Raw genomic sequence first — 15,550 nt, 5'->3', positions numbered from 1 at the left:
CCGGGGGGGCGCTAGAGAGCGTGCTATGGAGTAGACGTGCATTGCTAGAGCTCCGCTCAATTTTGAAACAAATTAATATTTATCTTAACCTCTCACAACCTATAACTTCAAACAAATATGAAAAAAGGAAAAGGCAACAAAAAAGGGGGCGCTAAACAAGATAATTGGAATGAGATAGACAACGAACCAATTTCAACGTCGCCGACCCACGAGGAGCTAGCTGAAGAGGCTAGCTTCCAAGAGTTCCCCACAGAACCTACTCAAAGTGACATACTGGCTGCCATAAACGCACTAAGCAAGAAGGTGGACACAAGGTTGGCTGATATCTCAAAGAGTATTGGGACTTTGGCCGAAACTGTGAAGGCAACTAAGGGAAGGGTGCACGAGGTTGAGCAGACGACAATCGATCACGAGGCCAGGCTACAGGACATAGAGAAACAGTGCGCAACGTTCAAAAATGACAACAAAACCCTGAAGGCCCGACTGGAAATGCTCGAGTCGCATTCAAGACGCCAGAACATCCGAATATGTGGGATCCAGGAGGACACTGAGAAAGGGAAACCCACTGAATTTGTCTCGGAGCTGATACCGGCATTGCTGGGGAGTGAACACTTCAAAACGGCCATCCTGATCGACCGCGCACACAGAGCACAGGCAACGAAGCCGGCCAAGGGCGGGCCACCAAGGCCATTCATTGTAAGGCTGCACTATCCCCACACCAGGGATCTCATCCTCAAGCTGGCTAGTCAAAAGTTCCCCCTTAACTACAACGGAGCCAGGGTGTCTTTCTACCGAGATCTTACCTTGGAGGTGAGGAACCAACGGAAAGAGTATGATGAGGTACGCAACAAATGCAGGGCGGCCAACATCCGATATGGATTCCTCTTCCCAGCCCGGTTTAAGGTGACAGTCGAGGGATCAACACGTACGTTTGACAACGCAAAAGAGGCCGATCTGTTCTTGACAAGCAAGCTCCCCGGCTGAGGATACAGAACGGCTGTGCCAGCAGGCTAAATGGCCAAATACAGGCCAGGAATGTGTGTGAATTGAATTTCCGGCCTATGTCTTTTCGATCAGAAGATCAGAAATTGGGACTTATATGATAGGTGAGATGTTGTGGCTAATATAGCATTGTTTGGCATGTCATGTTTTAACGCCACTCACCCCCTAACGTGAGAGTTAAGTTAAGTGTTATTTAATATTAGTTTATATGCGGAGCATCTATAGACGACGAATTAGTTCAAGCTTTATGTCTAGACACCCTAAGGTTTGTGTGTTAGTCAAGGAGCGCTTCGTTTGGGGAAGTCACTCAGTAAAGGGACGGGTGGAGGGACGGGAGGGGGGATGGGGTCTGTGTTTTATGTTCACGTTTATTAGTACAGGTGGCATGACAAGCTCCCGCACGGCGGGACGTTTTTCTTCAGGGTTTTGTTTGACAGCAGCAATTTGCTTTAAAATAAGAAATGCCACATAGTGACCGAGCACAGAGTAGACCAGGTGGAATAAAGATAGTCAGCTGGAACTGTAATGGATTAGGGCATGTCGTGAAACGAGCTAAGGTTTTTTCTCATCTTAAATCACTGGGTGCTGACATAGTGCTTCTTCAAGAAACTCATATTAAACGCTCCGCGCAGGCCAAGCTACGAGTCGGCTGGATCGGTCAGATATACCAGTCTAACTTTGATGCAAAAGCGAGAGGGGTAGCAATCCTGATAAGGAAAAACATTCCTTTTGTTTACTCAACCTCGATTTCAGATCCTAATGGTCGGTATATTATTGTGGCTGGTACACTGAATTCAAAACCAATAACCTTGGTCAATTTATATGGACCCAACTTCGATGATCCATTATTTTTTCAAAGGGTATTTAAGGCCATACCAAATATCTCGGATACAAGTGTTATTGTTGGAGGTGACTTTAACTGTACGTTAGATCCTCTTTTAGATAAACAGCTATCAAGGTCACTTCAACAATCAAATGCCAGTGTCTGTCTAAATACATTGATGACAAACCTTAACATTGTCGATATTTGGAGACTGACGCACCCAACAGACAGGGATTATTCTTTCTTTTCATCAGTTCATAAATCATATTCCAGAATTGACTATTTTTTGTTGGACTCCAAACTAATTTCAGCAGCTGAGTCGGTTACCTATCACCCCATTCTAATTACGGACCACTCTCCTCTGTCCATGGTGCTGAAACTCGACAATATGTCGACAGGTCGGCGATCGTGGCGCTTAGACGCATACCTGTTGAAAGATGAGGCTTTTTGTCAGTATTTGAAGGAGCAGATTGCCTTTTTCCTCAGTACTAACGACACGGGGGATGTTGACGACTCCACCCTTTGGGAATCTCTAAAGGCGGTGATTAGAGGTTACATTATTTCTTATACATCAGAGAGGAAGAAACGTGCCAATACTAGGCTGAGAGAAATTGAAAGAGAGTTAGGGGAACAGGAGAACGTTTTTAGGACAAATTCCTCGTATACAGTCCTTGAGAAGATCACAAAGTTAAAGTATGAATACAATACCATCCTTTCGAAACGGGTGGGCTCTTTACTTGCTAGAACGCAACAAAGTTATTTTTAACTGGGGGACAAACCACATAAATTATTAGCAAGACAGCTAAGGCAGGTACAAGCATCTAGAGCTATTCACAAAATAAAAGACAAGAAGGGTAAAATAGTAACAGATCCGCAGGACATTAATAAATGCTTTGCGCAGTTTTACTCAGAGCTATACCAATCAAAATGCGATGCTACTGATCCACAAACTATGGAACGCTTTCTCGCTGAATGTGAACTTCCTAAACTAGACAGGGGGGCAGCTGCCGCACTCGATGCAGGGATAACCTTAGATGAAATTAACACAGCGATAGCACAATTTCCAAACAGCAAGGCCCCTGGGCCCGATGGATATGTAATAGAATTCTATAAGAAGTACTGCGCTAGTCTATCTCCACTTATGCTGCGAATGTTTCAACAATCCAAAGAAAATACCAAACTCCCGCAAACACTGTATGAGGCTACAATAGCCCTGATCTTGAAAAAAGATAGAGATTCCATGGAGATGTCGTCGTATCGCCCCGTGTCGTTACTCCCCATAGAAAACAAGGTGTTGACAAAGATATTGGCAAACCGATTGAAAAAATATATTTCCGACATCATACACCCTGACCAGACAGGTTTTATCCCGGGCCGACATATATACTACAATTTGAGACGCCTTTTCAACGTAATGTATCATGATCATAAAGTTGAGGCAGTGGTAATAGCTCTTGATGCAGAGAAGGCGTTTGATCAGATTGAGTGGAAGTATATGATGTCGGTTCTGGAGCATTTCGGATTTGGAAAGGAATTTATTAATTGGATAAGAATTATTTATGCACACCCAATGGCGTCCGTTGTGACCAATCAGGAAATGTCGCAGTCATTCCGCCTGTTCAAGGGGTGCCGACAGGGGTGCCCTATTTCGCCTGCTCTCTTCGCTATAGCCATGGAACCCCTTGCTACTCGCATTCGGGCATGTGCCGATATAGCTTCTGTTAAAATAAAAGACACACAGCACAAAATTTCCCTATATGCAGACGATGTTCTTTTGTTTTTGTCTAAGCCTAAAACTTCTATTCCACCATTACTTAACTTGATAAACACATTCGGCTCCTTCTCTGGCTACAAGATAAACTGGCAAAAAAGTGAGTTGATGCCAATATCACGGCCTGTGGATATGCAATTTCTGCAATCTACCCCGTTTAGAACAGTGAGGGACAAGTTCACAAGCCTTGGCATTGTAGTGACAAGAGACCTTGACCAGCTATTGAAAGTGAATTGGGACATGAAAATATATCAGCTTAAACAAAATATAGATTTCTGGAAAACTCTGCCTATTTCCTTGGTTGGTCGTATAAACGCTATTAAAATGGTTGTCCTACCCAGGTTTCTTTACCTCTTCCAATGTCTACCCAATTTCATACCACAAAGCTATTTTAAGAAACTGGATTCAATAGTAACTCCATTTTTATGGGATAACAAGGCAGCCAGAATTTCAAAGAAGCATTTATGCAAGTACAAGATAGAGGGGGGCTTTGGCCTTCCTCACTTCAAACTGTATTATTGGGCTGCTAATCTGAACATTGTGTCTTTCTGGAGGGAAAGTTTACCTGCGATGAGACAGAAGGATATGCCTTCATGGCTTTTGATCGAGCAGGCCTCCTGTCAACGTTCCTCACTCCCTGCACTTGTTAATAGCCCATCATATGTGAAAAAACCCACTTATGACTCCAATCCAGTCATTTGTCATACGCTTAGGATCTGGAAACAGATTAGGGATTTTCTTAACATACCCACTGTTTACATAGACAGCCCGATTAGCCTGAATCATGCTTTCCACCCTGCATTGGATGATGTGGTGTTTTCACAGTGGAGGGAGAAGGGGCTCACAACAATTGGTAATTTATACATAGATGGTCAGTTAGCTTCATTTCAACAATTACAGGCAAAGTTCAACATGCCAACAACACATTTTTTCAGATACCTCCAAATCAGGAATTTCTTAAGGACACATATCCCACAGTATGGCATTAAGCCCAATAGTCCTACATTAGATAGCTTGATACTTGTCAAACCCCATTCAAAAGGGTCGGTCTCTAGACTGTATGATGTGCTACAGGCCCACATAGAGGTATCCACAGACACCATTAAAAGGGCTTGGGAACAAGAACTTGGTTCAGAAATCTCAAATGAGGACTGGATAGAAGCTCTCAGGAATATAAACCACAGTTCAGTGAATGCCAGACACAACCTTGTACAGTTTAAGGTGATACACAGGTTACACTACTCAAAAGTAAAACTGCATAAAATATTCCCGGACACCTCACCACTGTGTAAGAGGTGCAAGCAGGATGAGGGGACGTTGACCCACTTATTCTGGACATGCCCTAAATTACATGCTTACTGGGCTCTCATTTTTGATTACTTATCTAAGGCCTTTGATAGAGTTCTAGCCCCAGACCCATTGATCGCTCTGTTTGGTACAGTTGATGGGAATAACCAGGAAGGGAAAGCTGTCTCTCTGTGTACTCTATTAGCCAAAAGGCTCATATTGCAATTTTGGAAATTGGAGACTGTACCTACCTTTGAAATGTGGTTACGGGATTTAGGGAATGTAATACATATGGAAAAGATTCGATACAACACCTCCAATAGAAGTCCATTGTTTTACAAAATATGGCAGCCGATACTGGATAAATGGTCTAGCCCCGCTTCATAACTGGGCTGACGATCTGCTGCTACTCTGTGCTGTACTCCACTCAATATTTATTTTTGGCTGAACTACACTGCTTGTAATGACTATATGCTGTCTTCTTATACATGTACCACCTAATAGGATTTTGTTTTATTTTGTGTATGTGTGAGTTAACTTTTGTTTTGTCCTCTAAACTGGCCATCCCATTCAACAGTACAATGAATGTCATTGTTTGTATTGCTGTCTTTTTTACTTTATTTTTATTGGAAAATAATAAACATATTATAAAAAAAAATAAAAAAAAAGAAGTTACAAACCACTTCCTTATTAACCCTACTGCTTTTGAAGTTACAAACCACTCCCTTATGATTCCTACTGGGTTAGAAGTTACAAACCACTCCCTAATGATCCCTACTGTGTTAGAAGTTACAAACCACTCCCTAATGATCCCTACTGCGTTAGAAGTTACAAACCACTTCCTTATTAACCCTACTGCTTTTGAAGTTACAAACCACTCCCTTATGATCCCTACTGCATTAGAAGTTACAAACCACTCCCTTATGATCCCTACTGCATTAGAAGTTACAAACCACTTCCTTATTAACCCTACTGCGTTAGAAGTTACAAACCACTTCCTTATGATTCCTACTGCATTAGAAGTTACAAACCACTCCTTTATGATTCCTACTGGGTTAGAAGTTACAGACCACTTCCTTATTAACCCTACTGCGTTAGAAGTTACAAACCACTCCCTTATGATTCCTACTGCATTAGAAGTTACAAACCACTTCCTTATGATCTCTACTGCGTTAGAAGTTCAAAAACCGTCACTAGAAAGTGTAACCTCTATCAATGTTAGACATCATCATTAAGCTAATGCATGTTTTCATGTTAATTTGGATGGGGGGATTTATGCCTATCAATCTAATTTGAGTGTTTGAATTTGTAACGTGGTTGCATACACTTTTAACGCAGCTGCATGGAATTATAGTCAAGTGTGGTTTCACTGCATCCAACGGCACTGTCCTTGATAAGGTGACGCAGTGAGCCGCTTGTAGATTTCACAGCTCTAATGCTGTTCCACCTCCAACACCATTTTTTACATCAACATTTTAGTAATTTAGCAGACCTACAGTTAGACCGCCAAAACAACGCTATGCAGATGTCAATCTGATTGAATCTAGCCCTAAATGTTACCTGTCCGAAGTTGACAGCAGCATGGTGAGCAGAGGCAGTGAAGATGATGACAGTCAGGTACTCTGTGAGATCCTCACGTGTCTTCAGGGATTTGGGAAACTCTGCAGAAAAAGTTTCCATATAATCCAATTTAATGTTATTTGTCACATGCTTCATAAACAACAGGTGAATACCAACAGTGAAATGCTTACTTACGGGTCTTTTTCCAACAATGCAGAGTTAAATATAAAAAAAATATTGAAAATAGTGATATTGAATGAGTCCTTGTCATTTTATTTATTTATTTTTAATTTAAACTTTATTTAACTAGGCAAGTCAGTTAAGAACAAATTCTTATTTACAATGACAGCCTACAACGGACAAACCCAGACGACGCTGGGCCAATTGTGCGCCGCCCTATGGGACTCCCAATCACGGCCGGTTGTGATACAGCCTGGATTCGAAACAGGGTCTGTAGTGATGCCTCCAGCACTGAGATACAGTGCCTTAGACCGCTGCGCCACTCGGGAGCCATAGAGTGCAGTGGTCAGCCCTTGTTTAACGCCAAGTTAAGAAAAAGGCGCAACACAGGATGTTTAACAAGTTTTGGGGCGCAACACAGGATGTTTATTTTGACACTTGTTCCATCAGTGAGCCACTAACCAGTCCCTGACAGGGAGGCTATTGGCCAACTCAAAAGTTAAGTACATGTCTGTATACAAGGGTGTCTGCATAGCTAAATATCGATAATGTTACTGCGTGGTCAGCTACGTCTTTCAACACAATCCAGAGAAATAAGAAGTATGTATTTGTATTGCAGATAACTCAAATATTTTAAAGCAGGCTATGCCATTGTAGTGTTTGTTGGTTATTATGTGTTTGTACCCACCACAGCAATCAAGGTCCTGCATCCCAAAGCTGCAGACATCTTTAACGAACGCCTGGATCTCCTCATCCTTCTGTACTGTGTTGTCACTGTCGTAGTAGATACACACCACGTCCCACACAAAACTAGGGTCAAAAGAAAATGTAGGCTTAGGGTTAGAATAATAGCTAGGGTTAGGGCTGATCAATGATGTGGACATGAAGCTAGGTTTAGGGTTAGAGCTGATCAATGATGTGGACATGAAGCTAGGTTTAGGGTGAGGGCTGATCAATGATGTGGACATGAAGCTAGGTTTAGGGTGAGGGTTGATCAATGATATGGACATGAAGCTAGGTTTAGGGTGAGGGCTGATCAATGATGTGGACATGAAGCTAGGTTTAGGGTTAGGGCTGATCAATGATGTGGACATGAAGCTAGGTTTAGGGTGAGGGTTGATCAATGATGTGGACATGAAGCTAGGTTTAGGGTGAGGGTTGATCAATGATGTGGACATGAAGCTAGGTTTAGGGTGAGGGTTGATCAATGATGTGGACATGAAGCTAGGTTTAGGGTGAGGGTTGATCAATGATGTGGACATGAAGCTAGGTTTAGGGTGAGGGCTGATCAATGATGTGGACATGAAGCTAGGTTTAGGGTGAGGGTTGATCAATGATGTGGACATGAAGCTAGGTTTAGGGTGAGGGCTGATCAATGATGTGGACATGAAGCTAGGTTTGGTCCCGTGTGGCTCAGTTGGTAGAGCATGGCGCTTGCAACGCCAGGGTTGTGGGTTCATTCCCCACGGGGGACCAGGATGAATATGTATGAACTTTCCAATTTTGTAAGTCGCTCTGGATAAGAGCATCTGCTAAATGACTTAAATGTAAATGTTTAGGGTGAGGGTTGATCAATGATGTGGACATGAAGCCAGGTTTAGGGTGAGGGTTGATCAATGATGTGGACATGAAGCTAGGTTTAGGGTGAGGGTTGATCAATGATGTGGACATGAAGCTAGGTTTAGGGTGAGGGTTGATCAATGATGTGGACATGAAGATGGGTGAGGGTTGAGCCAGTGTATGGACATGAGCTAGGTTTAGGGTGAGGGTTGAGCCAGTGTGTGGACATGAAGCTAGGAAGAGGGTTGAGCCAGTGTGTGGACATGAAGCTAGGGTGAGGGTTAGCCACCGCCTTGCATCTCTTCCTGGTGATTGGTCTGGTCCCCCCCCCCCCACATACACCCCCATATGACCTCTGACCTCTTGGTGGCATCCCAGACCCTGTTCCCGTCATCTCTGTAGTAGTAGTAGGGTAGGTCCTCAGGGCTGTCCACCCCGCGCGCCTTAATGGCATCAGGGAAACACAGAGATCTGAAGGTCAGTAACCTCATGGCCTTCTGGATCATCTCAACATGACCTCCACCTCCTGTACCGTTGGCCTGAGGAGAGACGGACACATTAACTGTACCGTTGGCCTGAGGAGAGACAGACACATTAACTGTACCATTGGCCTGAGGAGAGACAGACACATTAACTGTACCATTGGCCTGAGGAGAGACAGACACATTAACTGTACCGTTGGCCTGAGGAGAGACAGACACATTAACTGTACCGTTGGTCTGGGGAGAGACAGACACATTAACTGTACCGTTGGTCTGGGGAGAGACAGACACATTAACTGTACCGTTGGCCTGGGGAGAGACAGACACATTAACTGTACCGTTGGCCTGGGGAGAGACAGACACATTAACTGTACCATTGGCCTGAGGAGAGACAGACACATAAACAGCACTGTTGATCTGGGGAGAGACAGACACATTAACTGTACTGTTGGCATGAGGAGAGACAGACACATTAACTGAATCTGTCTATGTCTCTGTCTCTCTCACTCTCACTCTCAAACACACACACGTTCTCACCTTATCGAAGATGCCAAACTCACAGATGAGTTGCTCTCTGGCCTTGGTGTTGATGGCAATGGTGAAACGAATGTGAGGAAGGAGCAACTAGAGTAGGACAGACCATCAGTCAGTCAACCAGTCGATCAATCAATCAGTAAATATATAACTAACCTATCAATGAATCAACTATTCAGTCACATTAGCAGGAACAAAACTCAAGCACAGACTGACGTGTAGTTGGTGTACCTTATATGCAGGGTGTACAGCAGGAAGCTGTCTGAACATGGCCACTCCAAACACCTCCGAGACCAGGTGAGTCCTCAGAAGGTGTGTGACTGTCTGGTGGATGTGGAAGTCAGAGGAGCGGACCCAGATCTTAGCTAGCATCCAGTCATACTGACCATCACTGGGCAGGAAGATAGGGTTGTCCTTGCCTGGAGTCTGACCCAGCTAGGAGACAGAAAGGAGGAGGAGGAGGAAGAGAGGGAGAATGAGGAGGGGGAGGATGAAGGGGAGGAAGAGAGAGAGGAAGAAAATGGCAGGAGGAGAGGAGAAGTATGTTTTACTAGATGGTGAAGAAACATGTGATGTAAGCGTATGGGTCGTTCCATCAATTCGGTGCCTTTCGAGAAGTGTAACGAACTTCTGACTTATTTTAACATTCTGTCATAAAGAGCACATGTTCAACTTGATAAAAAACACGTTTTCCCATCTCAAGAGGTAAAAACAAAAATTATCAGCATGTTAAATGTGCAACCAGAGGGAAAGAAAACTCTAGATCACCTTTACTCCACACACAGAGACACATATAAAACTCTAGATCACCTTTACTCCACACACAGAGACTCATACAAAACTCTAGATCACCTTTACTCCACACACAGAGACTCATACAAAACTCTAGATCACCTTTACTCCACACACAGAGACATACAAAACTCTAGATCACCTTTACTCCACACACAGGGATGTATACAAAGCTCTCCCTCGCCCTCCATTTGACAAATCTGACCATAATTCTATCCTCCTGATTCCTGCTTACAAGCAAAAATATAAGCAGGAATCACCAGTGACTCGGTCAATAAAAAGTGGTCAGATGAAGCAGATTTGTTATATTTTTTCACCTTTATTTAACCAGGTAGGCCAGTTGAGAACAAGTTCTCATTTACAACTGTGACCTGGCCAAGATAAAGCAAAGCAGTGCGACACAAACAACAACACAGAGTTACACATGGAATAAACAAACGTACAGTCAATAACACAAAAGAAAAAGTCTACATACAGTGTGTGCAAATGGCGTGAGGAGGTAAGGCAATAAATAGACCATAGTAGATGCTAAGCTACAGGACTGTTTTGCTAGCACAGACTGGAATATGTTCCGGGACTCTTCCTATGGCATTGAGGAGTACACCACACCAGTCATTGACTTCATCAATAAGTGCATCGATGACGTCGTCCTCACAGTGACCGTATGTACATACCCCAACCAGAAGCCATGGATTACAGGCAACATCCGCACTGAGCTAAAGGCTAGAGCTGCCGCTTTCAAGGAGCGAGACTCTAACCCAGAAGCTTATAAGAAATCCCGCTATGCCCTCCGACGATCCATCAAACAGGCAAAGCGTCAATACAGGACTAAGATCGAATCGTACTACACCGGCTCCGATGCTCGTTTGACGTGGCAAGGCTTGCAAACCATTACAGACTACAAAGGGAAGCACAGCCGAGAGCTGCCCTGTGATACGAGTGTACCAGACGAGCTAAACTACTTCTATGCTCGCTTCGAGACAAATAACACTGAAACATCCATGAGAACACCAGCTTTTCCGGACCACTGTGTGATCACGCTCTCCACAGCCAATGTGGGTAGACCTTTAAACAGGTCAACATTCACAAGGTCGCAGGGCCAGACGGATTACCAGGACGTGTGCTCCGGGCATGCGCTGACCAACTGGCAAGTCTCTTCACTGACATTTTCAACCTCTCCCTATCCGAGTCTGTAATACCAACATGTTTTAAGCAGACCACAATAGACCCTGTGCCCAAGAACACAACACTTAGGTAACCTGCCTAAATGACTACCGACCCGTAGCACTCACGTCTGTAGCCATTAAGTGTTTTGAAAGGCTGGTCATGGCTCATATCAACACCATTATCCCAGAAACCCTAGATCCACTCCAATTTGCATACCGCCCAAACAGATCCACAGATGAGGAAATCTCTATTGCACTCCACACTGCCCTTTCCCACCTGGACAAAAGGAACACCTATGTGAGAATGCTATTCATTGACTACAGCTCAACATTCAATATCATAGTGCCCTCAAAGCTCATCAACAAACTAAGGACCCTGGGACTAAACACCTCCCTCTGCAACTGGATCCTGGACTTCTTAACGGGCCGCCCCCAGGTGGTAAGGGTAGGTAACAACACATCCGCCACGCTGATCCTCAACACAGGGTCCCCTCAGGGGTGCGTGCTCAGTCACCTCCTGTACTCCCTGTTCACTCATGACTGCACAGCCAGGCACGACTCCAACACCATCATTAAGTTTCCAGATGACACAACAGTGGTAGACCTGATCACCGACAACGATGAGACCTGATCATGTGGTGCAAGGACAAAAACTTTTCCCTCAACCTGGTTAAGACAAAGGAGATGATTGTGGACTACAGGAAAAGGAGGACCGAGCACACCCCCATTCTCATCGACGAAGCTGTAGTGGAGCAGGTTGAAAGCTTCAAGTTCCTTGGCGTCCACATCACCAGCAAACTAACATGGATCAAGCACACCAAGACAGTCGTGAAGAGGGCACGACAAAACCTATTCCCCCTCAAGAGACTGAAAAGATTTGGCATGGGTCCTCAGATCCTCAAACGGTTTTACAGCTGCACCATCGAGAGCATCCTGACGGGTTGCATCACTGCCTGGTACAGAGGGTAGTGCGTATGCGTATGGCCCAGTACATCACCGGGCGTATGGCCCAGTACATCACCGGGCCCAAGCTTCCTGTCATCCAGGACCTCTATACCAGGCGGTGTCAGAGGGAGGCCCTAAAAATTGTCAAAGACTCCAGCCACCCTAGTCATAGACTGTTCTCTCTGCTACCACACGGCAAGCGGCACCGGAGCGCCAAGTCTAGGTCCAAGATGCTTCTAAACAGCTTCTACCCCCAAGCCAATCACTATTCACATTAAATAACTAATAATCTTCAGAAATGACTATCAAAGCAACAAAATAACTAGGGCTTTACAATGATGGTGAAACTTTGATAACTTTTGGGATTAAGTTGGTTAAAATCTTCCTAGAAGTGATAAAGGGTTGACAGAGGGACACTTTAGCAAGCCTTTATTCACTTTTTTATACATTTTTATGCAATATTTGTGCACAGTTTCTACTTAAGATATCAAAGGGATGCAAAAGCCACTAATTTTGTGGAACGACCCTTATAACAATTGACAAAAGGACTTAAACTTTACACTAGTATGACACAAACAGTTGTTCAGCTGAGCTATTTGGCTAATGGCTAGGGTTAACACTAGCCAACGGCTCCCTAGTATTTTTCTAAGCACACAGAGTAGCCTACCTGTATGGCCAGAGGCAGGATCTTGCGCTGGCTGTTGTTGTACAGCAGACAGATGGGAGCAGCCAGGTACTGTAGAGTACAGGGGTCTGTACTGTTGGGACTGATGTCTTCCATCAACTCATAGTCTGCTAGGTAGATGTTACCAGCCTGCAAACAACACGTAATACAAGGGGTGAATGTCTTAGAATTATCCTTTTTTGTGTGTATGTCTTTTGTCACAGGTACAGTGAGTGGATGTGATGTGTGCATGCATGTGTATATGCTTGCACAACTGCGTGCAGGTGACATGTGACATGTCAAGAATTAGGAATTAGAATAATTTAATAGGATCTCTATGGGTTCAGTCTCTACCTTGATCTCCTCCTCCAGAGTCATCTCTCTCTCCAGACAGTCTGCCACCATGTTGTGTGTAACGGGGAACTTCTCTGGCAGCTTGGTGCACTTCTGAATCATCACTGGGTTACAGCCGTTCAGGTACTGGTATCCAAACATAAAGTCCTCTTGCCAGTGCTCCATCACATACTCTAGGATAGGAATAGGGTGAGGAGAGGAGAGGAGAGGAGAGGAGAGGAGAGGAGAGGAGAGGAGGGGAGGGGAGGGGAGGGGAGGGGAGAAAAGGAGAAAAGGAGAAAAGGAGAAAAGGAGAGGAGAAGAGAGGAAGAGAGGAGAAGAGGAGAAGAGGAGAGGAGGAGAGGAGGAGAGGAGAAGAGAGAAGGAGAGTGGAGGAGGAGAGGAGAGGAGAAGTATGATTGCAGAAACAGCTAGTATAGTGCCGGTCTTACATAAGGTCTTACAACGTCTGACAAACCACAACCACGAGACTTACGACATGAAAAAAACAACTTTTGTCTGAAAGATACTTTTCTATGGAGAAAACAGTGACCACATTCTATGGAGAAAACAGAGACCACACACCTGAGATGGTGTTTTTGATCCTGACGAAGATCCGCTCAAAGTCAGCAAAGTCATTCCAGGAGGACTGGAACATGTGCATGAACTGGTTCACACACAGGTTCTCTATCCTGGGGAGGAAAGGACAACTGGTTCACACACAGGTTCTCTATCCTGGGGAGGAAAGGACAACTGGTTCACACACAGGTTCTCTATCCTGGGGAGGAAAGGACAACTGGTTCACACACAAGTTCTCTATCCTGGGGAGGAAAGGACAACTGGTTCACACACAGGTTCTCTATCCTGGGGAGGAAAGGACAACATCATCTAGCTGCAGGAGATTTATGATTCCTGATCCACCCTCCTGACTGACCTCTGCGATACCATGTAGAGAAACAAAATGTCATCTCGGGAGATCAGGATGGTCAAGCGAAGCTAAGATTTATGTTGAGTTATTTTCTTCCAATTTCAATGTGATCAACAAACAAGACAATTCAGGAGTTGATGATGTATGTACACATTCTTTACACACTTATCCACCTTATATTAGAACGTTAGCAGCGTTGGTTGTTAGGGATTAATGTATGGATAGAGTTACTGCTTCCCTTCCTTGTTATGATTCGCGCACATATGTGTGCAGTACTTTGGCAACAACATTTGGGATACCGAGAATGCTGCTACTCACCTCCTGGTGAGTAATGTTTACTAGTCATTGGTACATTGGTACTATCAATGTAGGTCAGTCATCATGCTTTGAATGTAATCCTACCCATCACCAGTCTGGTAAAGCTACATCAAGCATTGTGCAATGTCTTAATAGCACAACGTACTGCATGTAGTCCTTTGTACCCTGTGCTCTCTGCAGATAAGCAAATTCAGCTGCACAAATAATTCATCTGCACAAATAATTCAGCTGCACAAATAATTCAGCTGCACAAATAATTCATCTGCACAAATAATTCATCTGCACAAATAAATCAGCTGCACAAATAATTCCGTTGTTCAAACAAGCCACAGCAACACAGTTAGTCATGATGACACCAACACTTCTCAGGACTATAAATACACGGGCGGGCGGGTACACCCGATACACCAGCCACTTCCTCTAGTTCCTCATCACGCCTTTGAGTGGACCAAACATTAAGGACAACATTGAGTTGCACCCCCCCCCCCCCCCCCCCCCTGTCAATCACCGTATTCTTATCCGCAGAAACAACAGCCTTTGTTTCTCAAATGACTGCCTCGCCTGGTTTACCAACTACTTCTCTGATAGAGTTCAGTGTGTCAAATCAGAGGGCCTGTTGTCTGGACCTCTGGCAGTCTCTATGGGGGTGCCACAGGGTTCAATTCTCGGGCCGACTGTTTTCTCTGTATATATCAACGATATCGCTCTTGCTGCGGGTGATTCCCTGATCCACCTCTACGCAGACGACACCATTCTGAATACATCTGGCCCTTCTTTGGACACTGTGTTAACTAACCTCCAAACGAGCTTCAATGCCTTACAACACTCCTTCCGTGACCTCCAACTGCTCTTAAACGCTAGTAAAACCAAATGCATGCTTTTCAACCGCTCGCTACCCGCACCCACCCGCCCGACTAGCATCACTACTCTGGACGGTTCTGACTTTAATATGTGGACAACTACAAATACTTAGGTGTCTGGCTAGACTGTAAACTCTCCTTCCAGACTCATATTAAACATCTCCAATCCAAAATTAAATCTAAAATCTGCTTCCTATTTCGCAACAAAGCCTCCTTCACTCACGCCGCCAAACATACCCTCGTAAAACTGACTATCCTACCGATCCTCAACTTCAGCGATGTCATTTACAAAATAAACTGGATGAAGTCTATCACAGTGCCATCCGTTTTGTTACCAAAGCCCCT

General features: G+C 44.4%; 2 protein-coding genes across 2 annotated transcripts in view; one reads left to right on the top strand and one right to left on the bottom strand.

Moving 5' to 3' along the window:
• The window catches only part of LOC139562527 (collagen alpha-1(XIX) chain-like), a 241,821-nt gene extending 240,837 nt beyond the window's left edge, over window positions 1-984 (top strand). Inside the window, exon 52 of the mRNA XM_071380275.1 lies at window positions 541-984. Coding sequence (XP_071236376.1) covers window positions 541-984 — 444 coding nt within the window. The remainder of the gene's footprint in view (window positions 1-540) is intronic.
• A 1,581-nt stretch (window positions 985-2,565) lies between these two features.
• LOC139562526 (polyunsaturated fatty acid 5-lipoxygenase-like) lies at window positions 2,566-13,834 on the bottom strand. Its single transcript, XM_071380274.1, has 9 exons — window positions 13,685-13,834; window positions 13,121-13,293; window positions 12,770-12,916; window positions 9,431-9,634; window positions 9,203-9,289; window positions 8,544-8,722; window positions 7,312-7,433; window positions 6,380-6,544; window positions 2,566-2,591 (listed from the first exon to the last, which is right to left on the bottom strand). The coding sequence occupies exons 1-9, from the start codon at window positions 13,761-13,763 to the stop codon at window positions 2,566-2,568; spliced, it is 1,182 nt and encodes a 393-aa protein (XP_071236375.1). The 5' UTR covers window positions 13,764-13,834.
• Between the last annotated feature and the right edge of the window lie 1,716 nt (window positions 13,835-15,550).

Source organism: Salvelinus alpinus, chromosome 32 (assembly GCF_045679555.1).
Source record: "Salvelinus alpinus chromosome 32, SLU_Salpinus.1, whole genome shotgun sequence".
Taxonomy (NCBI): Eukaryota; Metazoa; Chordata; class Actinopteri; order Salmoniformes; family Salmonidae; genus Salvelinus; species Salvelinus alpinus.
This window is presented reverse-complemented; position numbering and strand designations above follow the sequence as displayed.

Excerpts from the sequence above, each read along its gene's own strand:
- LOC139562526 (XM_071380274.1), bottom strand. The coding sequence starts at position 13,763 with ATGCACATGTTCCAGTCCTCCTGGAATGACTTTGCTGACTTTGAGCGG. Across the intron at positions 12,917-13,120 it reads CTCTGGAGGAGGAGATCAAG|GCTGGTAACATCTACCTAGC; the intron begins GTAGAGACTGAA and ends TGTTGTTTGCAG. Across the intron at positions 6,545-7,311 it reads GCAGGACCTTGATTGCTGTG|AGTTTCCCAAATCCCTGAAG; the intron begins GTGGGTACAAAC and ends CTTTTTCTGCAG.